Source organism: Pipra filicauda, unplaced genomic scaffold, assembly GCF_003945595.2.
Source record: "Pipra filicauda isolate LSUMZ 115617 unplaced genomic scaffold, ASM394559v2 scaffold32_size4067784_pilon, whole genome shotgun sequence".
Lineage (NCBI taxonomy): Eukaryota > Metazoa > Chordata > Aves > Passeriformes > Pipridae > Pipra > Pipra filicauda.
In genome coordinates this window covers 74,111-99,630 of record NW_024104454.1, presented here as the reverse complement: position 1 = coordinate 99,630, position 25,520 = coordinate 74,111, and the positions used below count along the sequence as shown (strand labels likewise).

The 25,520-nt window shown below is 40.5% G+C and overlaps 1 protein-coding gene across 1 annotated transcript in view; it reads right to left on the bottom strand.

The window, feature by feature from the left end:
• The window catches only part of LRP5 (LDL receptor related protein 5), a 141,907-nt gene extending 118,268 nt beyond the window's left edge, over nucleotides 1–23,639 (bottom strand). The window contains exon 1 of the mRNA XM_027732639.2: nucleotides 23,458–23,639. Within this exon, the coding sequence (XP_027588440.1) occupies nucleotides 23,458–23,548 (91 nt within the window). The 5' untranslated portion in view covers nucleotides 23,549–23,639. The remainder of the gene's footprint in view (nucleotides 1–23,457) is intronic.
• Nucleotides 23,640–25,520: the final 1,881 nt, after the last annotated feature.

Genomic DNA, 25,520 nt, shown 5'->3' with positions numbered 1-25,520 from the left:
TACTGGGAAAAAAATTGGTAGATGTAGATTCTACCAGACCACCCTGGTCAAATACTGCTCCTCTTTGCATTGATTCTGCAAAACCAAATACTTACATTGTTTTGTCAGTGAGAAAGTTTCATATTTTAATTAAGGATTCTTTAAAGTACAAACTTGTATTTTGTCTAATACCATAGGATCCTAGCTTCAGTTCCACAACAGTGTTTACCATATTCAACCCACACCTGGAGCTGTCAGCTGACTCATGACAGTTTTCTGTGCGAGAATTAATATGGCACTCTGCTTGTACTCACAAAAATTGGAAAGAGCCTGTCCACTGAGATTTTTGGTATTTTCTGATTTTAGAATAAGCAGAAGTGGCACTGAAGTAGTCTCTTACGTAGCTTTGCCAAAATGGGTAAGTGCAGAGGCAGTGCTTAAAAATAGGGTGGGGGGATGTGACAGAAAAAAAATATACTTGGATATTTCACATTCTGTGATACAGAGCGCACAACAATAATTTTGCTGTTGTTATTCTAAATGCAATAGGTGTGGATTTCCCCTCACCCCCATGGTATGCTCAGTAGAGTTTTAAAACTGCAGAAGAAACTGAAGATTTGTCCTACTTCTGCATAAAGTTGTTTAGAAGAATGCAGACAAAAGGGTGACTTCCTTGAACATCTAAACATGACTTTTGCTGCGAATAACAGATCAGGTCAATCCATGAACAGATAAAACATCTGCAGTGTCCCGTTTTTAGATTCTGGATGTCAACGGGAGCAAGGTTTTTTTCTGGTTTGGTTGGTTGGGTTTTTTTCTTTTTCATTTTGTTTTATTCCTCCTTGGTTTGGCAGACAGCTGTCTGGCCAATAATAGTAGATTACACTGCTATGAGGGTTCCAAACTTTTAATGGATAAAACAGTGGTTCTACATAATTTGGAAAATTTGGCTTGCAAATTTTCTCCAGGACTTAAACAAATACAGGCTTGACAAAGGTATGCTTGTTTCTGACCTGAATTGTTTCCAATTTTTAGTTCCAGTTCCAGATGTTACATTAACTCCAAAAGACACAAATCTCAAGAAAGCTGAAAAAAGATATTTTACTTCTATCTCCACTAAACATACAATCTGTACCCCTGAAAATGTAATATATTTGCACACTGCAGTAAAAGACTCAGAAATAGCATGTGCTGGATTCAGCTGCTGGCAAATGTTATTCATTGGAACAGAAGTGTAGTCAAGTCAGATGTGGAAGACTTGAATGTTGCTTCCACAATTGGTGTGGTTTTCTTCTAGTATTTAAGAATAATCCCAAATAAAACAACCTTGTTAAATGGAACTCGCCACATGATACTGGGCTTTAAAGGGTGTGAACTTGGGAGAAGTTGTTAGTGCCAAGTTGTAGACAGGACTTCTGATTTTTGTGCAAGTCTCATAACTATGTTTCGGTCAAATATTCAAGACTAAGATTTTATGAGTTTGTTAGGAAGGAGTACAAAAAGAAGATGAGGTGAAAAGAAGTATTTAAGATAACAAAATCTGGAACACTGTGCTTGTATTTATATCACTGATAATACTGAATTTACCTCGTCAAATGCAGCAAATAAACAGAGTAACCTGCTGCAAGCTTTTCAAATCACTGCTTGCTGGAGATGATTCTGCTTTAGCCAAGAACATTGGTCAAACAAAATCAATTCCTTATGGCTCCTTTTGTCTTTTTAAGGTCAGTGTTTGTCCTGCAAGTTATCTGGAGCAAAAAGGAAGATTTTATGCTCTATTCATTATTATTATCATCTGTTTTTCAGTGCTGTGGGGGTAAAGACATGGCACTTCTCATAATTTATCTTTATCCCAAACAGTTATTAAAAAAATAGTGGATTTGTTAGAAAAGAAAGCGTGTTCAGGATACTACCATCTTTACTTCCATTTTTTGTCAGAAGTTGGCTATGGGTCAGAAAAAAATAATCTGACTTGTTTTATTTTTAAGTTAAAATTATTATAGTATATTGCAAACTGAGTTGAAGAATCAACTCTTCCAAAGTCTGGAGGGAACTGCTAATTGAAGAGGTGTCACAATGTCATTTAATACAGTTGTTTTGATAAACTCATTTAATGTGCCTTTGGTGATCAGTGTAATGGAATAGGATCCTATGCTCTTTGGGGCATGCCTGCACTCTGCTGTTAATGCAAATTAATGCCAGCATTATCTTCAATGGCATTGCTGTTCACACACTTGCAAAGCGCATGGTTAGCTTGAATTGATCTGAGTAATGCAGGTAAGTGAATACTGCTCATTAACTGATTATATTCTTGCTTTACAGGGTAGATCACATTCTATTACCATATATCTGGCAGCCATCATCTGCAACTGTGACACGTTTATCCCTGAGTCCAAATATTCTTGCTAAGGTCTTCCCAGAGATTGTATTTACTTCAACACTGAGTCCCAAGGACTATTAGTACCAGACTTGGTAGTATGTAACTGGTGGACAGAAGAGCTCGAGTGTTTTGCCCATGAAATTATTTTCCCTTTAAACTGGAGATGCATGTAGCTTGCTCATAATTCTGCTGTATTGCAGATTAGAGAAGATTATAAACTGGTAAAAATTGTTTGTTCTGTTAGACCTAAGTACAAATGGTCCCTAATAAAGAGCAATAAAGTACAAATGCTAGCTCAGATGAAGAAACACAAAATAATCATCTCTTATTTGTCCCTTCATAACATGGAATTTAAGGACATTTACACAAAACACAATTGTTAGTTCAAATCCTCCAGAACAGAAGAGTCCCCACATTTGGAGTTGTATCGATAATATTTTAAAAAAAGCAGGTTGCAACAGTCTTATGTACTTAAATTTATAGACTGGCAGTGTGCATGTGCAAGATGGGAAACATTTTGAAATTCAGCCCTGGAATGCCCCATTTGTTCTTTGGAAAAGGTTTTGAGTGTCAATAATTATTTAAAAATTAAGAAAATCTCAGCACAGATTGAAATTTGGAGCCTTAAAAGAAGTTAAATAGGAGCTGTTTAACATTTCTTGTTCTGTTGTTTTTGCAGATAATTACTGTTCTGTATCACCTCAAGATTATTAACTGGTCACTCTTCTCAGTGTCTGTTGAATTCTGGTGTTTGCAGAATTGTGTGACATGTATGTGATAGTGTGATATGTAATCAAGGATAAAGGTCCCAAAAAAGGAGACTAAAAACAACATTCAAGAAGTGGTGGTCCTCTGCACTGAGGGAAGGCTATAAAACTGCAGAATGAGGAGCAGCTGGAGGGGTTCCCCAAGATCCCAGGGCAATGCAGGGTGCAGTACATACACTCCTGACAAACCCAGTATTCCAGACCAAACCACAAACTCTGCGCAAATTGAACTCCAGCTACGTTGTGTTAGGAGGGATCTTGATTTAAATATGCCCTTCGTATTGGCCTGGGTCAGATGTGTTTTGTTCTGCTGTGTGTTTGAATTGGCTGCCCGTTCCTGCCCATCCCCAGCAGCACACTACTCCCCATCCCCCAGTCTCCTACTACATCACAGATGTTTTGGTGTCTTGAAATCTGCCAGTTTGACTGCTCGTACAGTTTCTTTTCTTCAACTGATCCTGTAAAAAGGATCTTGGTTTAAAAAGGCACAGATTTAAAAAAAGCACTAAGGCAATTTCTTTGCCCAGCTCAGATGCAGACAGAATGTTGTCGAACTGCAGACCTGCAGAACACCATCTCTGTGCTGCTGTGTCTTGTACACAACAGTGCTCAGGGGAAGGAACTTCAGAGGTGGTTTTGCGCTTATGAAAAATAATACAGTGGCACGCACAGGTTTGCTTTACTCATATGCTTTAAGTATAAACCTAGCCATGCACAAACTCCCAAACTTAAGATTTTGAAATATTTCCATGTGGGGCTACAACAAATTGTTAGTTACCTTTTATTTTTCAAGTTAGGCTTATGTACCTCTTTACATTTTCATGTGAGTCTCAATAACATCCCACCAGCATAAGAAATTAACTGTCTGCAATGCATACGCAAGAGAAGCTGTCACAACGTTGTCAAATACTCTCATTTTACAGGACCACAAAGTAGGAGTGGTTCTAGAAAAGTATGGTGTACCTCAACTTCAACAGCAAGCTGAAGAATAAAGACAATTATTCTTTTCTTCCCAGTGCACTCCAAGATTAATTCCTCCTTTTTCTTCTACACGTGGTTTCCCCACCTGTATAAACAGCCAAGCCTAATTATTGTTTTAACCCAACGCATATCTGCCTTTCCCAAACAATAAAGGAAGTAAATGTCTAAAAAAACCTGAAGTCCATCATAAAAGGGGAGCAAAATCAGAATCTCCCTGCAAAGGAACTACATGGGGGAAAAAAACAAACACCACAAACTACACAACATGAACTGTCATCATTCATATTATGGAAACACCTACAAGAATTGAGATTCGCACCCTGAAAGAATCAATATGGACACATTGTGAAGGATTCTTACAGCTGAAAAACTTGCTGTCTAGAAATATGAGGCAAAGACTGAAAGGAAGGCCACAGAGGATTGAGGGTCATGCAGTCCATGGCACAGCCAAGACAAGAGCCCAGTGTGCTAAGCAGAACCCTAGTAGAACCATAACTATTGTTTCTTTCCAGACAGAGTAACTTACATCCTTTTCATACCATCAAGCTACTTCACAGTTCTTTTTTTTAAAAAAAGGCATAGGTTTTACCATAATGGACAGCTTAGGAATGATCTCAGCCACCCCAAATCTCCCATTCCTTTGGCAGCCTAGACAAGGTGTACTGCAAATAAGAAACTGGACTTCGGATAAACAACACATCTAGGGAAGTGTAACTAAATGCTTTTTTGTCCAAATCCTATCCTTTATTTCTGCAGAAGGAGGTGCACAAGCTATTAGTACACAAGGAAGCAATATCATGGAAGACAGAACAAAGTGCACTTGTTTATACTAAAACAAAACTAACTGAAGCAACATGTGGCCACGAGTGACCTGATCATCCTGTTTTATGCACCATATCCCCTTTCTCCATCCTTCATTTGCACTATCTGGCTGTGCCTTCATTGCTAAAGAGAAAGATGTAATTATCACATTGAGACAGCTATTTCAATGCTAAAATGCCAGAACAGAATTGGAAACTTTTACATCAAGTAAAAAGTCAGTGTCTTTATCTCACTGCTCCACCTGAGATTTCATCAGCTGCATGGAGTTGCACTGACTCTATCAGGAATTTTACATCAAGACTGCAGTATCAATCTAATAATTACACCTGTTTCAACAATGAAGACACGACCCAGGACTTTTGCAGCAGGAACTTTTCTCTCTTGGCATCTGGAAAACATCCAGGGCACTTCAAATGAAGGATATTCCAAACAACTATTTGAACCACATGCAATAGTTGAGAAAAATGAATAAGTACTGCCATCCTACAGAAGCCAGACTGAGAGTCTGAGGCAGAATACACTTAATACACTCACCACTGCCTCTCATATAACACATTCATAGCTGGACTAAGTATCAGTGCCATGTGTCTGCTCTCTGGTAAAAGCCTTTTAAGCGCAGTAAGCTTATTACAACCAGTTTTTACACCTCTTCTATTTCCAGCTGTCGCAGATTGCTTCAGAGTTTAAATGCCATGGATCCTGCCCTCCCTATTAAACACGTGCATATTTTTTTACTTATTAAAAACAGTGCAAAATACAACTGTTAACACAAAAAGCTATGAGTCTAAAGCCACATTTCCAATGCAGAAATGTGACAAACATGGCACATTCAACATGTCAGACACTTGCACACTGTCAGCAAGTAACAACTGCATTTTAACTTTCTATAACTAAGACCCTGCAGCAGACTGTTAATAAAGACAAAAATACATGCAAGAAATGACCACGTGCATTTAAGTAACTCCCTCCAGGTATGATTGACAATGATTAAACACAAAAGTAGACATTTACCCTCTTATAACACAACAGAGGATTATGAACCAACCCATTTTAACCCACAGATTTACATGCTAACAAGAAGGGCTGTTTTTCCTACGTACTAAAGATGGAAGACTTGCTTGAAAATATGGTATGCCCCAAATGTAAGCCTTATGTGAATAATTTCAAAAACAAACTGCAGACACCTTATATTTCATTTGTGAAATGCAAGAAAATTGAACATATTGCCTGCATCCACCTAACCTTTGAAGCACCGTCCGAAAGAGAAGGCTGAACAACCAGAATATTGTTAAAAGAGAGGAAAAACCTACCTTCTCTAAAAACTAGGTGTAAACTAGACCACAAAAGCACTTGCTTTTTATGAAAAACAGCTTTCTCCTCAAAAACAAGCAAAAAAGTGTCTACCAACAAAACCAACGACAACAATAACACCCAAATCCACACCAAACGAGCACTAACTTGTTGACAAAAGCCTTCACTTCTAAGCTAATTGTAGGCAGCTCCTGTAACTAAATAATTGCTCAAAACCTTCATGTTCTCCTTAGAGAAAGTACTGCAATATTACAATAAAAGTAGTACAAAGTGGAAATAGGTAAGTCCTTCATCAAGCTCATCCAGTGCAGAAACGAACTAAAAAAGATGCAAATTAAAATGAAAACTTTTCCTTCTTTAAAAAGGCAATTTAAAATCCAGAACTCCCTGCTCATGTCAGTCCTCTGTTAATTACCATGAGCAATATGGGTCAACCTTGATACCAACAGACTTCACCTGGGTGACAGAAAGTAACTCACTTCTGAGGACAATTCAGGGGGGTTGTCTCTTTTGCTGTGACCAATACCTGCAATGTAGAGCAGTACTGTGCAATACATGTTATCTCAGCAGGAATGAGATTCAAAACCACCAACTTATTTTAAAAAAGCCACTGAGGGGCCAGTTAGAAGCCATTATCCTCCATCCACTGCTTTGCATCCAGAAGCTCTGAAGTGAGATGTGCTTTATTTCCCCTGGGTTATCAACATGTGAGAAACATCAACTTTCCTAAGTTTAACTTGGAGGGAGTTAGGGCATCTAAAACCCCTCAAGAATGTGCTTCGCTGATCATAGCATTAAGTTGTTTCCTTTATAAAACCTTAGAATGCAGAGCATGTAGATAGTGAGATAGATAGACAGATAGATAGATAGACAGATAAACATATATAGAGACACGCTTAATGAGGTAACGAGAGTTGACATCAAATGACACCAAACATTTCTAAAGGCTACTTAAGCTGAAACTTTCAAAAACTTCAGCTCATTGTCCAAGGACACTACAACATCAAAGGAGAAAACATTCATTACTCTGGAGAACAGTTAATCCATACAATTAACCCTCTTTCACATCACATCACACTATAAATGCGAACACATGCTCCATTTCTGCATTGCTCAGAAGATTCAAGATGCTATTCTTGTCTCTAATGAGGTGCAGCACAAACAATTAAAGACTAGCAAAAATAACACACGGAGTTTAGATTTTTTTTTATTAAAAAAACAAACAACACAAAGAATCATCACATCACAGGCTGTGCAACATGGAAACATGTGGCATTACCCTTCCTTCAAAGTTTAATATGTTAGAATCATCAAATACTTGATCTTTCAGTATTACAGTTTTACTGAGCTAGAGAAAAATTTATTTAAATCATATTTTATCCTATATTATAGACCAGCTTCTCTCCTTCTCCTCTCTGATATAGGTATTTATTAATAAAATGTTTGATGGAGGGGGGAGAATGGCAAAGGGGAGGCAAGGGGAGGCAAGAGGGAAGTTAAAAAAAATAATTGAGCACAGATAAGACATTCCACAATACAAAAGGTAACTAAAGAGGTTACTTTCGGCCCTGGTTTACTACACAGCCACACATTGTGCTGTCACTGGGTGGAGTATGAAGCTGGATGCTGCATCAACTAAAACCACTGGACAAAACACTCCATTTGAAACACAGTCCCTTCCTAATCTATGCCAGGTGTTGCAAACAAGCTCCGTTTTTTCACGCTTAATGCAACACTATTAGTCACGAAAAGTTCCCAATAGACTCCAGAATATACGAAATCGGTAAATTCACTGAATGGCATGACACTGTTGCAACTTCATTTGCAGGATCTCTGCCTAAATATTGTATAAAAAACACCAACAAAAAAACCTAAAACAACAACAACAACAAAAGAATAACAAACACTTCTCCAGGACTTCAGAAGCAACAAGAGACCCAGTTGTTCAGTTCCGTTTAAGTGTCAAATCAGCCTCTGGGGAAGAGCAAAAAAATAACTAAAAACTAAACAATGAACTACACATAAAATTCAGGGCTTTTTTTTTTGTTAGTGCCAGTTTTACAACTATTTAGAAAAATGTACTTTGAGGTAGCTAATAGACAAGTTGCAGGAATTCTTGTTTTTTTAACATGAACTTGCAGCTGTCAGAACTAGAAAGTTACATGCCATTTCAGACACTGGGAAGAATTTTGAAACCATAACTTCTTTGCCAGCGAATTGCTGAAGCCAGTGCAACAGGTGGAGTTGAAGCTGGGAGATCTGTAGCATCCAGCAAAGAGTCTGATCATACATTTGGCATATGTTCAGCCAAACGTGGGAGAAAGGCATAGAATGCTATCTGCTGTAGACTGATCTATTTGTTAATGTTTTGGGATCATCCCAGCAAAAATTTTCCTCTTGGAATTAAGCAATATTTATGACAGGACTTTGAATAAATTACCATTCCATGTTTCAAAGTCTTTCTGAATAAAGATAAAAAACCACAGTCGCTTCTGGCCACATACACAACAGTGATCTGACAGCTGCCATCATACACATCAGTAACTGCAAAAAAAACCCCAAAACACTATTTTTTTTTCTTCCAGTCATCTTGCTCTCCTGGTGAAGGCCAAAGTTTTGAAATTGAACTTGAATAGCTTAAAAGTTAAACCTTCATTAAAAGAAATGTTGCCAACCACACTAAGCAAACACAACTTACTCAAATACTCACAGTAATCTGTTCCCAGTGTCCTGCTGAAGTTTAAATAAGAAAATAACCCTGTGAAGTCCATTCCCTTTTATAAACAGCCAACATTAGTTCAGACTTTATAATAACAAACTGGTGCTAAAGTTTCTTTTTGCAGTTTTAAGTGTGTGCACATAATGCTTAAAAATCTCCCACTGTGCTTGACTGCTCTACTCTTGCATACAAACATTTTAGTTTAAAAAAAAAAAAAAAAAAAAAAAAAAAAAAAAAAAAAAACCAGTTATCGAAACTCTAGTTCCTTGAGAAAACTGGGAGGTTTTTGTAGAATTTGGTGTACTGCTTCTGCCTCCCAATAAAATGGAAAACAAGTTACACAGGAGAAAGCACTGCATGCAGCTGTATTTCAGAGCACAGCACAGCAGCTGACAAGTCATATTTTTATCCCTGCAACCTCTCCACAATCTTCTGTTGATGCCCAAGCCTCCAGAAGTCATGCAGATGCTTTCCATTAGCACTGGTACATCATCTCTCAATTGCTATGAAGTTTTACTGATCCAATGATGAGTTCCTGTCAACACAGTGCTTTGCAACAGCAGTGACAGTTCTGCAGCAGGGATGAGACACCTGAAGTCATTTTAGTTTCCAACACAGACCAAGGTTTTATTTATAAAAATTAAATAAGTAAAAAAAAAAAAAAAACTCCTGCTAGAGTTTCAAACTGAGCATAGGAAAGAATGTGTAAATCAGCTTCCTCCCAGTTAATGATCAAGGATCTAAACACCTGGAGAATTTACCAGTAATTAAAAAAGAACAGTAGAATTTACTAGTAAAAGAACAAATTCCTACTCTGTACAGCACACCAGTTGAGTGCACCTGTCCTGCACTGCAGCCTCCCAAGCAAATCAATACTTTTTCTATTATCTATTCAAAATCCTCCTACCTACCCCTGCCTTATTGTCAATCAAGGGCCAAAACCCTGTCTGAAAGACACTCTTGCCACATGACCTGAAATGTTCTCACAGACTCTTGGAACACATCCTCCCTCAGAAACCAGTATTTGTGGACAAAAGGGTCCTAAAAGGCTATCAACAAGCACATGGAGAGGTGTCCTGTTATAAACAACCACGACAATGAAACAGTTTACATCAGGATGTGACCAGCAGATGCTCAGATGCAGTAATGTGTGTAACTCACTCTTAATCCCCACAGTGTGAAATGAGTTCCAGGACCAAGATAGAGAAAGGACTATAATAAAGTATTCCAGAACTAATCTTTGTGGGGAACCATTCCAAAATACAAACACCCCTGGGGAAGTAATTCTGGAATAGCTGTTAGGTTTTGAATTCATATTCTACCTCAAACGAAGCAAGTTTTGTTACCCTAGTACAAGGAAGGTGATGCTAACAGGCTCCAAGTTGAGCAGTGCAATACAACTCCTTTAAAAAGAAAACTTTCTTCTATGTCCCTGCAACACTGACTCCACAAAATCCTAGGAATCAGAAAAGCACAAAAAAAAGGATGCCAGAATCTTTACCTGTATCTACCAAAACCTTTTAAACATGTATTTTGCATATATAAGAGCACCATTGTCAAGAAGCAAGAATTGCTTGGAGGACTGAGTCAGCTGTATCAAAAACTTACAGTACTCCACATCCTCCCTCATTGCACACAGACTTCCTCAGGAAAAAAAATAATTTAAAAAAACAGGCGAAAGGCCAATGCTTACAAAGATCCCATAGCCGTGGTTCAGAGAAAACAAGTCACTTGCATCATTCCCCACATGCAATAAGCTCTGAGCTGGCTGTATTCTGCCTCTGAGGACCAGCGCCAGATGTGTTCTATCTCCAGGTGCCAGGAGTTCCACCACCTGGGGATCAGCAACCAGAGTTATTTTCCATGAACTCTAATTACTGCCACAAGATGGAGAAGAGCTAAATGTGTCATGGTGGTAATACCAAAGGTAAATGAATTCTAGATAACTTAAATCTTTTGCAGGTAACAATGAAGACCTTAATTTGGACCATGCAAGTTGAGAGATAATATCAACAGAGGTCACAAGGGTAAAGTACTTCTATCTGCTCATCTTCTCTCCATTGTGCACTAGGCTGAGTACAAACAGCATTCCTCAAAAACTCACTAAGTTGCACCTTCTCCAGTTTTACCAATTTTGTCCTGAGCAGACAATGTTAGTGGAGCCACACGCTAAAGGGACAGCAAGCAGCCTTTCCAAACTGCCAGAAACAGGAGGGTGTTTTGGGGTTGGGTTTTTTTGTTTTGGTTTGTTTTCTGCCTTTTGGTTTTCTGCCTTTCATTCAGTGATGCTGCCTCATCATCCTACTTAGGTAAGTAACCCAACAAGTTTCCAAGAGCTCCCTTGACCACCGTTTTTAATTACCCACCTACAGACATTTCAGCCTTCAGCAATCTTGGTTATTCAGACAGTTGGCCGGGGGGGGGAGGGGGGACACGACATAATACAAAGCAAGCAGGTAAAAGCTTTAAAAACAGTACACAAGATCCCTGCCTAGAATAGCTTTCAAGAGAAGAAGAAATACTACCAATACAAGAGAGCAATACGACATGCAGAAATTCTAAAATAATGATTGCAAAACGTACAGAAAGTGGTTATGCAAGATCAAATATTTAGATGCACAAAACTGATTTTGATTAATAAAATGCATGTTGCCCTGCCTTCTCAGGAATACTTTACCTACTATCCTGTTAGTTTGTGGCTTCATTTCTCTCTAATGAAACATCAGTCATTGAGAGAGTAATACGATGGAGTCAAACAAAGCAGGTTTACTCCTAGATGGTTATTTTAAAAGCGTACGTACAGCAAAAGATCACTCTGAGGTGCTTCTTGTGTAAAACACTCCAAGATACATTCAGAGAGACCATTTATATATCAGTGTCACCTTTTCTCAGATGAAATGCAGGGAGTTCACAGACTTTAAAGTATATTTCAGTAACAACACCAAAACCAAATCTGGGTATACTGAATTCCAGTCTCATACCTAATAACTGTGAAACCTTTCTCCTTAAAGTATTGACATCTAACATCAGGAGTTAAAGTGTACATAAAAAGCATGGTTGTGGTTTTGGTTTTGTTGTTTTGTTTTTTTTTTTCAGAACAGGAGGTTATTCAATAACACAACCATTAGAATGAAAGGAAAAAAAACAGAGCAGGAGAAACTGGTTAACCAAGTGTGTAAGCATGTAAGAACACAGATACATATTGTATACATGCTCACACATATACATACATGGAAAACTTCCCCACCACCCCATCCCCTCCAAAATCTTGGAGCCTTGTACATGTACATACTTCACCATAAACTAGCCAGGACCTTGTAAGAAATTACTACTGCCTAGGTCAGCACTTCTCTGAACTAGAAGAAAATCTGCCTCTGCTCCAGGAAACTGAGTGGTCTGGTAGCTACACACAAACTACAGAGCTCACTTCAGTTGTCTGCAGCTCTTACAGAATACCTGCAGATAATTGTTTATTTACTGCAAATATCATCCAATGCTTGCTTACATTTTTGCTGGTGTGTGTGCATTTCTCCAAATTTCAGCATTACAGAATCACAGAATATGTGGAGTTGGAAGGAATCCACATGGATCATAGAGTCTAAATCACAGTCCTGCACAGGACTCTCCAAGAGTCACACCAAGTACATGAGAATATCATCCAAACACTTCTTGAACTCTGTCAGGCTTGGTGCTATGACCACTTCCCTGAGGAGCCTGTTCCAGTGCCCAACCACCCTCTGGGTAAAGAACCTTTTTCTAATATCCAACCTAAACCTCCCCTGACACAACTTCAGGCCATTCCCTCGGGTCCTGTCCCTGGTCACCAGAGAGAAGAGATCAGTGCCTGCCCCTCCTCTTCCCCTCTCAAGGAAGCTGTAGACTGTGATGAGGTCTCCCCTTAGACTCCCCTTCTCCAGGCTAAACAAACCAAGTGACCTCAGCTGCTCCTCACACATCTTCCCCTCAAGGCCCTTCACCATCTTCGTTGCCCTCCTCTGGACACTCCCTAATAGCTTAATATCTTTCTTATATTATGGCACCCAAAACTGCACACAATATTCAAAGCGAGGCTGCATCAGTGCAGAGCAGAGCGAACAATCCCATCCCTCGACCCGCTGGTGATGCTTTGCCTGATGCCCCCCAGGACAAGGTTGGCTCTCCTGGCTGCCAGGGCACTGCTGACTCTATTCAACTTGCCATCAACCAGGACCCCCAGGTCCCTTCCCATTAGTTACAATGTTCACAGAAACTGGGTTTTGAGCTTCCTTAAGACTTCAGTTACTCAATTCAAAAAGCCTCCAGGAATATTCTCTTGACTCTTTAAAGCATACATGGTTCCTTCTAGCAGTTGCCATACCTGACATGTGCAATTGAAAAATGCACCTTTTTAAGGGTATCATAGAAAATCTTCCCCTCCTGCACACAGATTCCAAAGTCACAGCTGACAATGAGTGTCAGGGGCTTTTGTGGCTTAGTATGGAATGGCTATTGAAGGTAGATCAAATGAGATGCAAATCCAAGTTCATACAGGTTTTAGGGGCAAGGAAAGACTGCCAACAATTCAATTCCAATTTATTTAAGCTTCACTATAATTTTGCCTGCATTAGCCACACCCTACCTACTAACTCTCACTGTGCAGCTTGCTTAAGTAAGTCCAGATGTGTAACTCTTTCTATCACTGAACACCTGCAAACTTGAGATTTAGAATGACTATGTAATAGTCAACTTTATCCAGACATAAAAAACATACTGCTAAAACCCAGACAGACAAAAATTTCCCCTATGTATTTCTTTTGCTCAGCTATTGAAGATGGAGACAATGTATAGATTTATTTTTTTTAATCATGTACAGCTGTGTAGACCTAAGTGGAAAACGCTACCCATGAGCATTTTCATCCTCTTAACTCTCACATGGGAACATGAATAACTCAGCAGTTTAATTTGCTTTCATATGTTTTGGGAAAGACACATCCAGGTAAGATTTCTGAGGCTAAAACATTTTCCCTCTGGAAAAAAAACATTGATGTTTAAACACATCGTACTTCAAGCTGCCGAATCTCAAGCAGGGGGAAATAATCAGAGAAAAACTTAAAGATAAAAACTATTTGTATCATTTATACCATATTTTAGGTCAAAATTCATTCCTACATGGCAGGCAACTCTATTCTGAGCTTTTCCTTGTTCTAGAACCAGAAAATTTTCAATGACTGAAATGAAAGCAAAATGTGACAGAGAAAATAGGAAACTTGATGGCCACGAGTAACCTTACTTCAATGGGACAGAATTTATAAGTGACACTTTATTTGAAATAAGTAGTTACACAAAGCCTCCAAAGCTCTTTGAACAATATGCACAATGTATGTAGTGACCGATATAAATCTAACACTGGGTAATTTATGATTCAGTGGCCAAAAGTGACATCTTCGATATAAAAAAGGATTAGGATTTTGGCTTTTTAAATTCTGCTGCTTTAGGAAGTTCAAGAAACAGCATACTGGCTTTTGTATTAAGCTACAAGTGCTAAGAATGAACACTAAGCATGTTATATAGACATCCCCTGTAGTTACACAACAGAGAATAAATCTCATAACCTTTCATTCCTTCTCTTCCTTGAATTATTCACTGTCATCAGCAGAGACAGCTTCTTATCCTAGAGGCAAACTCTTGCTTTTTCTCTTCCTCTATAATGAAATATAAAACAGATAAAAAGATAGCTCTGTTTCAGAATATATTTTCCTGGCATCATCAAGACACTAGTCTAAGTGACTGAACTTGTATTGCATTGGTGTGGCAATGTTTTGGTAATCAGGGGGGCTACAGAGGTGGTTTCTCTGAGAAGCTGCTGGAATCTTCCCCTGTGTTCTATAGAGCCAATACCAACACTGGCCAAGGCCAAGCCCATCAATGACGGTGGTAGTGTCCCAGGGATAACATATTAAAGAAGGGAAAAAAAGTTATTGTGTAGAAGCAAATTGTGCCCAGAGAAGAGAGCAGTGAGAATCTGTGAGAGAAATAGCCATGCAGACACCAAGGACAGTGCGGGAAGGAGGGGGTGGAGTTGCTCCAGGCACTCAAGCAGAGATTTCCCTGCAGCCTGTTGAGGACACCACACTGGAGCAGGAGAATGCCCAAAAGAGGTTTTGACCCCGTGGGAAGCCCATGCCAGAGCAGGCTCCTGGCAGGACCTGTAGACCCATGGAGAGAGAAGTCTACACTGGAGCAGGTTTGCTGGCAGGATTTGTGAGCCCACAGGAGACCCACACCGGAGCAGTCTCTGTTCCTGAAGGACTACACCCTGTGGAAGGGATCCACACTGGAGCCATTCTTGAAGATCTAAAGCCTGTGGGAAGGACTCACATTGGAGGTGGTCATGGAGCACATGGGAGAGACATCACATTGGAGCAGAAGTGTGTGAGGAGTCCTCCCTTTGAGGAGGAAGGAGCAGCAGAGAGAATGTGTGATGAACTGATTGAGCCCCCTTTCCATGTCCCCCTGTGCCACTTGAGGGGAGAAGGGAGAGAACTGGGAATAAAGTTAAGCCCAGGAGAAAAGGAGGGGTGAGGGAAATGTATTTTTAAGATTTTTACTTCTCATGATCCTACTCCGATTTGATTGGCAATAAATTCAACTAATTTCCCCAAGTTTGTTTTGCCTGTGACAGCAATTGGTGAGTGATCTCTGCCTGTGCTTATCTCGATCCACAAGCTTTTTGTTATATTTTCTCTCCCCCGTCCAGTTGAGAAAGGGAATGACAGAGCAGCTTTGGTGAGCACCTGGCAACCAGCCAAGGTCAAACAACCACAGAACTAAAAACAGTATTTTGAAGACACATACACGGCAGCAACATTTCCTAAGTTACTCCAAATGCCATGGCTTTGTGATTGTCCTTCTAAAGCAAGCATTCTTTGCCCCAAAAATGTTACTTTTGTATCTGTACAAATACTTGTAGAAACTGTCCCTTACTAATTATTTGGAAGTAATCCATGAACAATAAACATAACAGTAAAGACCTATGGCCTTTCACCTTGCCTCAAATACCAAGTATGTTCCACTCTTAAAACAAAAACTAGAGAAATCAGGTTAGAAGACTTTCTAAAATTCAACACACTGAGATTTCAACCCTCGGTAGCTTCTTCAGACAAAGTCTGATTACACAGGAATATGCCACAGCCTACGAAGCATCCTAGAAATGATGGGCTGATGGAAAACGACATGACAGAGCGCCTAAGCACCTCACAGGGTGCAAGGCAGAGGAAAACCTCATAACAATAAAGTAGCTGGCAGAATATTCACTCAACATCACAAAAAAATACCCTTCAGTCTTACCTGTAAAGACAGATGTAAAAAGTATGTTATTTAGGAAGTCTAAGAAACAAGAAGAAAAAATCCACACTACAAAGAAGTAAAGCTTCAGGTGGCATAAGCCAGAAAGCTCCTGGAGATGTGTCATGGTGAGAAACCTACAAAACACTTACCTATACCATGCACAACCCAGCTGTTTACTTCAGGAGCACATACTAAACAAAAACAAGGTACTTCTGATCACTGCCATCATAGAGAGTTCACTAAAAAAGCATTTCATCTCTTTAAGCAAGGCCAACACCAAGTATTTAAGAGTTATCTAGAGAAAAGAGAATGGCAGAAGCATAGCATAAAGTGCAGCTGCAGGTGAGGACATCCTACATGCTGACTAGCTCAAAGCAGTACCTCTCAGGAAATCATTTTGTTTTGGTTGATCCACAATATACATTGTCACTTAGGCATTCTGTGGTGTTTTAATTCATATAAAGACAAGTACAACAAGCAGGCATGGGGATGTATCTCCCTCTCAATTTATAAAAGTATAAAAGGAAGCAACTTCACCTTTTGGATAACCATACTCTATAGAAAAACCACACCCATTTAATTACATTTCTACTCTTCTACAGATTTTTTTTCCCTGTCTTAAGTCCAGCCAGAAGAGTTTCATTTTGGAAGAACAGAAAATAACGTGTTCATGCAAAATAAATGAAAATAGTACAAGGACTGGACAAAGCATCCATGACACTGAAATCCATGAAACTGCAATTTCTGCAGAAGGCATGTAAGTTATTGGCAAGGATTTAATTACATTACTGCTGGTAATCTGTGCCTAATTCAAAACCTAGAATATATGGCTTAAGCCATAAGTACATAAAACATTCCATAAAAGTTCTCAAATGACCTATCAATAACCTGTAGATTACAGCAACACTGTACACTTTCACCATGCCTTCTCAGATCACCCACTCTTTTTCTTTTTGATTTAGTCAAAACCAGTACTGAACAGCAAAAAAGAAAAAGAACATCTGTAAAATCACATTATAGTAACACTATTTGATTCCCAAACCCAAAAGCTAAATAGTTCACTAAGCAGGTTCACTCAGTCCACTGCTACTCCTCATCTGCCCAGAGGTTCAGAAACACAAAGCAGACAACATTTGCTCACACTCTCTGGCTTTCTTTTACTCTTAAACACCATAAAAAGAAGAAGTCAAGCTTCTGTCTTTACTGACTGCCCCCTCCTACCTTCAATCTAATTCTTGCAGGCTGAGGATCAAAATTCCCCCAGGACTAATTTATCATCTTTACAATCGTGTAAAAAGCCACTTCCAAAAACCAGTATTAATAAATGTTGAATGAATCACATTCAGTGCAACAACACAGTGAAATAAAGTAAATATACAGTCAAGGTAACCTAAAGAAAGGGCAACAGAGAACCTCTGGAATCACCATCACAAAATGTTGCCAAATTCTGAATCAAATGAAGAGATGTCAAGGTAAGTAACTCAATCATTCATCTCCCTCTCAGACAAAACTCAAGCCAACAGGAGTCCTGTAAGAAGGACAGAACCACCAAATTAAGAGCACTACACTTTCACAGAACATCACACATCCTTTAACAAAAATCCATGAGAAAAAAATTAAAATCAAAACCTTTGTGTAACCAAATAAAAATCAGAAATATAATTTCCATCTTTCTACTTTTCATAGTCGAGGGAAGAGTTACAGCCTAACACACTTGCAACTTCATTTCTCCAGATGCATCATCTTTTACCATAGCTCAGGAAAAGCACACTTGATTCAATGACCAATTTTCTGGTTACCGTCTATAGTCTCAACTGGAAGACGAGAGTTCAAAAATTCTGCCTGCCACAAAGACAACTTTTGTTACTGTTTAAAGTAAGTGAGCTTTAACTGTGGAAGCTCGATTCTCTTATGTATGAAAGATAAATAACACATGCTATCCTAGCAGAATATTCAGAATTAGCTAAAATTCGCACAGCACTTCAGAAAGCCAAAGTGCCAAGAATTATTCAACAACTATTATATTATTAAGCAGGAACATTTTTAAATACATATGTCAACATTTAAACTTTTCAGACCATTGACAGTCACACCAGGAACTTACTATTGCATCTGCTGTCAGTGGTGTTTATTGCAGTAGCAATAAACCTTCGTACTGTGAAATGAAGACGATTCTGTAGCTGATTCACAGTCAAGAAATTCCTTCTCCCAGTAGGCTGTTCTATTAAGTTAATCTAACACACCACACATACAAATTATTCATTGGTTTAAAAGCGGTTTCAATTGCTTTAACCCTTTTATCATCCAGAGCAAACACACCAATTTAAATCGAGCCTGTGTCAATTTACTGGCATCCTTGCAAAAGTCACCCATGCATTTAACATCAATACAAAATGACACCTTACAACTGCCTGTGCTGGCAGGCAAAGTGTGAGTCAAGCAAGAATAAAGGAAAGAACAATTAAATTAAAAATCTTGTTTATTAAATGGACCGTTAAGACTCTTACCAGCCCACCACCCATTCCTTACACTCTTTGGAGCTTCTCAGTAGAACTGTGTGGCTTAACAGATATTTTCAATCTTTAGTAAACAGAAACCACAAAGATGAGACACTGGTGAGTTCCACATTCTGATTTTTTTCAAGAGAGAAGAAACCAAAAGAATTATTGGCCTGTAAACTCTTAAGCAACAACTGTACTGAACAATACTCTGTGGGACATAGTTCCCATTTTCTTTCCTCCTCTCACCACAACTGTTTCATCACACAAAATCTCAAGAATTGCTAAAAAGATCTTTTGACTCTATCATGATTTTTTCCATAGCCTAACTCAACAGGGGAAGGACTCTCCAGAGGTGCTTTTTCCAGTTCAGAAGCCCCAGCTGTGAGCTGTCAGGAGATGGCACATCTTTGCCTTCTTCAGAAAGTTCCAAGTGTCCAAACAGCCCATGGGTTTGGCTAGCCAGCATCCCTAGCCAATATCTTAATTATGTGCTCCTGCCCTATGTGAACTTGCAGTTGTTGGACATGTCCAACATGCTGGAAAGCAGAATAGTGGAAAAGAAAATAATCTACATGCCTCAAAATCTCTAAACAAAATGCTCTTCTCCGTTGTGCACAGTAGAGCTGCATCGCTGCTGGCCTGTGCCACAAACTGGGGGGATACTTATTCTATTCCTGAGGCTTGGGTTGGTACCTATTTAGGTTCTTCACAAACGCCTTGAGAAGAAAATAACATCTATTTCCTTAAAGTGCTCTCAGTGTTGCGCTTTTTTTCAGTCATATAAACTCCCAAGAGAAATCCCAAACTTACAGATGCAAAACATTTTGAATGTTTAATAGTTTGGGTTAAACGCATAAGGAAAGAAATAAGCGAATTTCTTAGAAAGAAGCTACCATACCTAACTTTATTTCTCTTCATTCTAACAAGGAACTTAAACATAGTTATTGTTCTCAGTCTCAAGACATCACGCTGCTTTCATACAATACAGTACGTTCACAAGAAATTTTAACAGGACACTACACTCATCACTATAGCTGTTTCTGAGCACCATCAATAGTGAAATTTATTTCTGCTTTGACAAAAAGAGGAACAACTGCTTTTAACTGTGCACTACTGGCTAATTTTTAACTAGAAGCAAAGTTACAGTAGACACTCTTTTATAATAAGTCACATGAGTCTATACTCTAGGAGATGTTTTGTAACCTTTATTTGTTGTTATGCTGCCAAACCTTACCCAAACACTAAAGGATAACAAGTTCCCAGAAACAATCTCTGTGTTTGCTAAAAAGTTACCTTGGCTTGCATTATTCAAGAAACACGCAGGACTGAGAAAATTTACAGGTGGAACAAAGCCCATGGTCTATTTTACTAACAACTATATTATACACAAGTAAAACATAAATTCTTAAGTTAAAGCAGGAAGAGGCAATGGTGGAATTTATACTGAGATATTAATGAAATACATTCACATTATTCTAAAGTACTGACTTTGTATGTCATGCTAATCTATGTACTTCAGACACATCAATAGTATGAGTGATTTTACAGCATCTCTGGATGTTTGAAAGTTAATTTTAATTTTAAATAATTTAATTTAAAATGAAATAATAACAAATTAATTCCCACACTATACCTAAAAGACAGTTAAAGCCATTTAACTTTGAAGAGAGAAGATTCAATGCTTTGAAAGTATCAACTTAAACTCCAGAGTCAGTCTGAACTTTCAGTATTTCCTATTATTTCAAGAGGATTTAGGACTATGATTTGTGACAGACCCTCACATCATGCTAGTAGTAGTTACTAGGAAAACAGCCCCCTAAATCAATGACGGACTGAGTGAAATGGCACTGAAATGCAGCTGAGGACTCCTACATAGCACATTTACCTGTCATAAAACTAGTAAGTGATCTTTACTGCTACGTTCTAAATTTAAAAATAGTGATATGTTTCACTAGCTTTAGGTCATCTCGGGAAAACCAGTATAGATTAAAAGTAATTTTAGGGTTGTGCTCAAATGCATTTTTTATTTCATGCTGCATCCCTAGTTTCAAGCATTTGTAACCATCCTGTTACACTTCTCTGTTTACCTTTCTGTATCTTGTGTTTCTTGATATGAGGCAAATAGTGGTTCCATTAAAGAAAACTAAGATACGATCTCGTGATTTCGGGAAACATCCTAAGTGCATGACAAGTTACAGCTAATAAAGCATTTGTGAGTTTAAGTAAAAATAATTCTTGCTTAAGATTCTTCTTAAACAAGAACTATCTCAACGTTGAGGTTTTAAGAGTCCCACATAAAATACCTTCTCTGCAATATTAAGCATCCAGAACTTACAATATTTTCAGACAAAAGCATAAAATACTTTGCATAGGCAAGAGATTCCAGCCTTCAAGGAAGCACCAATTGCAATGACCATTTTGCCTTATCACAGTGAAATGAGAGTCAAGTATAACCCATATCTGTAACAGGTTTATAATTATTTCAAGCCACATAAATAAAACCACTCCTGACACCACCACATACAGAGCAGAACGTAGCTCTACAGCAAAATTATTTCACAGCCAAAGTATTCAAGATCTATTATAACATGTGAAACTTCACAGAAGTTTTAATACTGCAGAAGCTCCATCAAATACCTAATGTGCAGAGATGTATTTACATATTTGTAAGATAAGCACATCAAAATACTTTTAATAGGTAAAAGTCAGGCATGTCCTTACAGAATGGGGCTTCTCAGAAATGGAACTAAAACCATGGAGAGCCTCTCACAGTACATTCGCACTCCTTCTAAAAGGACAGATGAGCTGTCCTTAAAAGTACTGTCCAGATCAACTCGACAAAAGAATCACATACTTTCCTACTAAGTTGGCAGAACAAAGGCAATGTCATTAAGATTTATAACCAAGATTCTTTAGCTAATTATTAGAAATGGTACATCTGTAGAAGAGTTCTTCCATGCATGTTAAGGAATTAAGGATTATTCATGATGAACGTACACTATATTAAAAGAATCAGTGTTTCTAAAAGGAGGTGAATGAAAACCAAACTCCAAGTTACAACTTATTCCTTGGTTTTATCATGAACTTATTTTCCTAAGTTATCCCTTTTTTAAAATATCTCTTTCTATCAGAGTCTGTTAAGTAAATTTAAGGAAATCCTTAAAGAACACTATCAGCCTTCATTTAAGACTCCCAGAAGTTGATTTTTTCCCCCTAAAGCTACACTAGCTTCATTCAGTCAAGCAGGAATGTGAACACCTTTACACAAACGTAAGCGTTCAGAAAGGCACAAGCCGCACTTCAGGCTTTCTGAAACATTTTTAAAAGACTGTGGTAATGTGCATGGAGAAGGTGCATCTTAAGATATGAAGGGCATCTTTTTCATATAATCCTGACAGAATAAGCAATACAATAATACACACCCACATAGAGCTCCAACTAAAAATATAGAATGATGATGCCAGCAGAAAATGGTCCGTTCTCTTGCTCTAAATGACAGTTCTAATAATTACAGGAGGTTTGAAAAGGTGGGTGGCCTAATAAAAAGAGGCCCTGAGGTGATGTTCTGACAGCCTTGGCCACACTGCCGAGTTTTCTAAACTACCTAGGAAATCGCAACAACTAGGCTTCAGCTTGCTGAAGCACCGGGGTGATGTATTTAGGCGGACAAGATGCAGCAGCAAAAAACCAGAAGTCTTACACATGCAGCTCGAACCCCCCGTCCCGGGAGAGATAAAGTTGGACCGGAACAGCACGCAGGAAAAACAGAGGAGAACGGACCCAGGTCCGCTCCCCACGGATGCTGCAGGCAGAGCACCGCCTCCGTTTATTTGTGATTTAAAAGGATTAGCACACTCACTTAAAGACGATATTACAAGGGAAAGCAAAGGGCAGGCTCCGTGCCCGGGACGGGGCGCGGGCTGCCGATGGGCCCAGCACTCGGCCGGCCCAGGGCAGGGGCTCCAGCTCGGGCAGCGCCGGCGGGGCTGGACCCGGGCCGGGCACCCGCACCCGGGCCGGGCTGGACCCCGACCGCCGCCCACCGCCTCCAGCCGGGCCGGCCGGTTCCTCCCGCTGCAGCGCCACCCCCCGTCGCCCGCCTAAAGCCTTAGAACGGAGCTGGGGTGGGAGGGGGGACACGCAGGACACACACACCAAACTTGCCTTCCCCCCACCCCCTCCCCAGCCCTGCCAAGAGTTTGACCGACACCCGACACCGACCCCTCCAAACTCCAGAGAAATCCTTGCCCGGGACCGCGGAAGGACGGGAGTGGGGGCGGGGGGGGCTGGGGGCGACTTTTGTCTCTCTTTTTGCAACTGTAGGCGTTTACCTGAGCTATCCCGGGGGGGGACCGCTCCCCCCCCCCCAGCGGGATATGTCCCGAGGGAAGGGGGAGGAGAGGCCTCCTCTTCCTGCGCCCCCTTTTTGAAGAAAAGAGGGGCGAGGCGGAACAGTTTGGGGGTGGAGGGGTAAACGACGCACCCAGCCTCCCGTCCTCCTCCCGCCCCGTCTCGTCCATGTGCGCGTCCTCTCCCCCCGCGGGAGCCTGGCCCCGCTCCCGCCCCTCCCGGCGGAGCGCGGGGGAAAGTTTGCCCAAGTCCGACAACAAAAGGGACAGCGGCGCTCGCCTCCCCGTCGGCCCGGGCCCCGCGACGCCCCGGCGAGCTTACCCCCGGCCGGGCCCGGCTCGCAGCGCAGCACCGAGGCGGCCAGGAGCCGCAGCAGCAGCAGCAGCGGGAGCGGCGGGGCCGCCGCCTCCATGTTGTGCCGCCGCAGCAGCCGCCGGAGCCCTCGGAGCTGCTCAAGCAGGATCCATGCTCGGGGCGCTGCGCTCGGCGAGGAGGGAGGCGGGGAAGGGGGGAGGCGCTGGAGCCGATCCTCCTCCTCCCGCCGCAGCCAGGGAGGGGGCTGGGATGGAGGATCCCAGCTCGCACCGCATCCCGGGAGCAGGCGGGGGCGCACCGTCCCGGCGCGTCCCGCGCGTGGGTGCACCTGGCCGCACGGGAAGGAGGTGGGATTTCAGGGGGTTCTTCTTTACATTTTTTTTTTTTTTTATCTCGTTCCTTCTGGAGCAATTACTCCAAAACCAGCGGGGAAGTTTGGAGAAGAGAGCTCGTTGCGTGTTTCTCTGGTGGATTTCGAAGTTAAGAGCGGGGACGCTCCCCCCTTTTTCTGTCTCCAGGAAAAAGGGTGGTTGTTTTCTTCCCAAATGGAAGTTCGCTTTTGCCTTTCTCCTCCCACCAAAACAAATGCTTTATAAAGTCACTCCTATGTGAAACATTAGTTTTAAAAGAAAAGTGCGTTCAACAACAATCTTTTGTTGCCTTCTCCACCCCACTCCCCCCGGTAAACATGCCACCTGTTCCTATAAACACATTACACTACGAAAGAGGCAGAAACTCTGCCCTGTGACATGAGGTCTGAGTAGTGCTGAGGGCAGGTACGCAGGGCTGAGCAGCACCCAGGTCACGCTTAACCATCCTGCATCTTTCCCAGGCCAGATGCTGCCCCTGCCTCCATCGCAGGGAAATAAACAAACAAACAGGGTAAGTCAAGAATTTTCATTTGAGTCTCCATTTCCCCTTGTCCTGGCACGAATTTTACAATAAGAAAAAAAGATGCTAGATGGCCTTCTATAGTGATGGAATCCACAGGGGTCTGCCTGGCATCCCCTTAAACCGTTTTTTTAGGTCTCAGAGCAGGAGCTGTAAGTCACAAGCAACTACTTAACAAATGGATGTTATATTTAATACTTTCATTTCATTTCAGAGGTGAATGAATTTCAGAGTTCCCAGTTGCCATATACTAATTTATCTGCCTTGCTGTAGCTGCTACAGCAGCAGCTGAGATTTTTTTCTTAGTGCCTCATGGATCCCTGCCCAACTCAAATACCAGGATGAAATATTCGAGAATTGGTTTAGGTCCTGTTGGTTACTCCATTGCAGGTGTCCCCTGCAAGGGGAAAAGGTCTAGTGTTTTAGTTTGGTTTGTTTTTTAAAGTCAGAGGTATTCAACTTGGAAAAGAAAGCAGTTTAAAAAATCAAGGAGTTACAAAAGGCTTATAGTGCTGACCTTAAGGATGACCTGCAAAGGGAAAAAAAGTTTTCTTCTGTATCTTGCTGCTGCTTTAACGTATAAAGAGCATGTATTTTAAGGAGGGCTCATTTTAGGTGGCATTTAAAACCTAGAAAAATCTCAACTGTCTTCAAGATGGGAAAAGCAGATGTTGGTCTTTTGTCATAGGTCTTTACTGAACTGGAGCCCAAATCTAGGCTGCTGTAAATCATTAATAGCAAAACTTTGTGTGAAAAACCAACTGAATAAGTGCTTTGGTTTGGAACTGCTTAAAAAAAACTCCCCAACACCAGACAAATAACTGGAAAAAAAGATTTCTTTGTTGAGGACAGTGAATGGATTTTTTTGATGGGTCCGACCTCCTGCATCCTAGAAATTACTGAGTAGTCCTGGCATCACAGTAACTGGTATTAATTAAAGTCAGAGGCATAGAAAGGGCACATGAAACAGTTGCACTTGCAGCAGGCCGTGGGGACTGTGGTTGTTTATCCCATCCTAAACCCCATCAGCTCGGACTCGTACCCAAAACTGGTTTGTGTGCCTGCATGGAGATCAGGGCTGTCCTGTGATGGCCTCAGTGGCACCAACTGAATTGCCACCTGGGCAATTGGGTTCCCTGCCCTTCCTCCCCTTTACCCTAACAGGATCAGGGATCAGT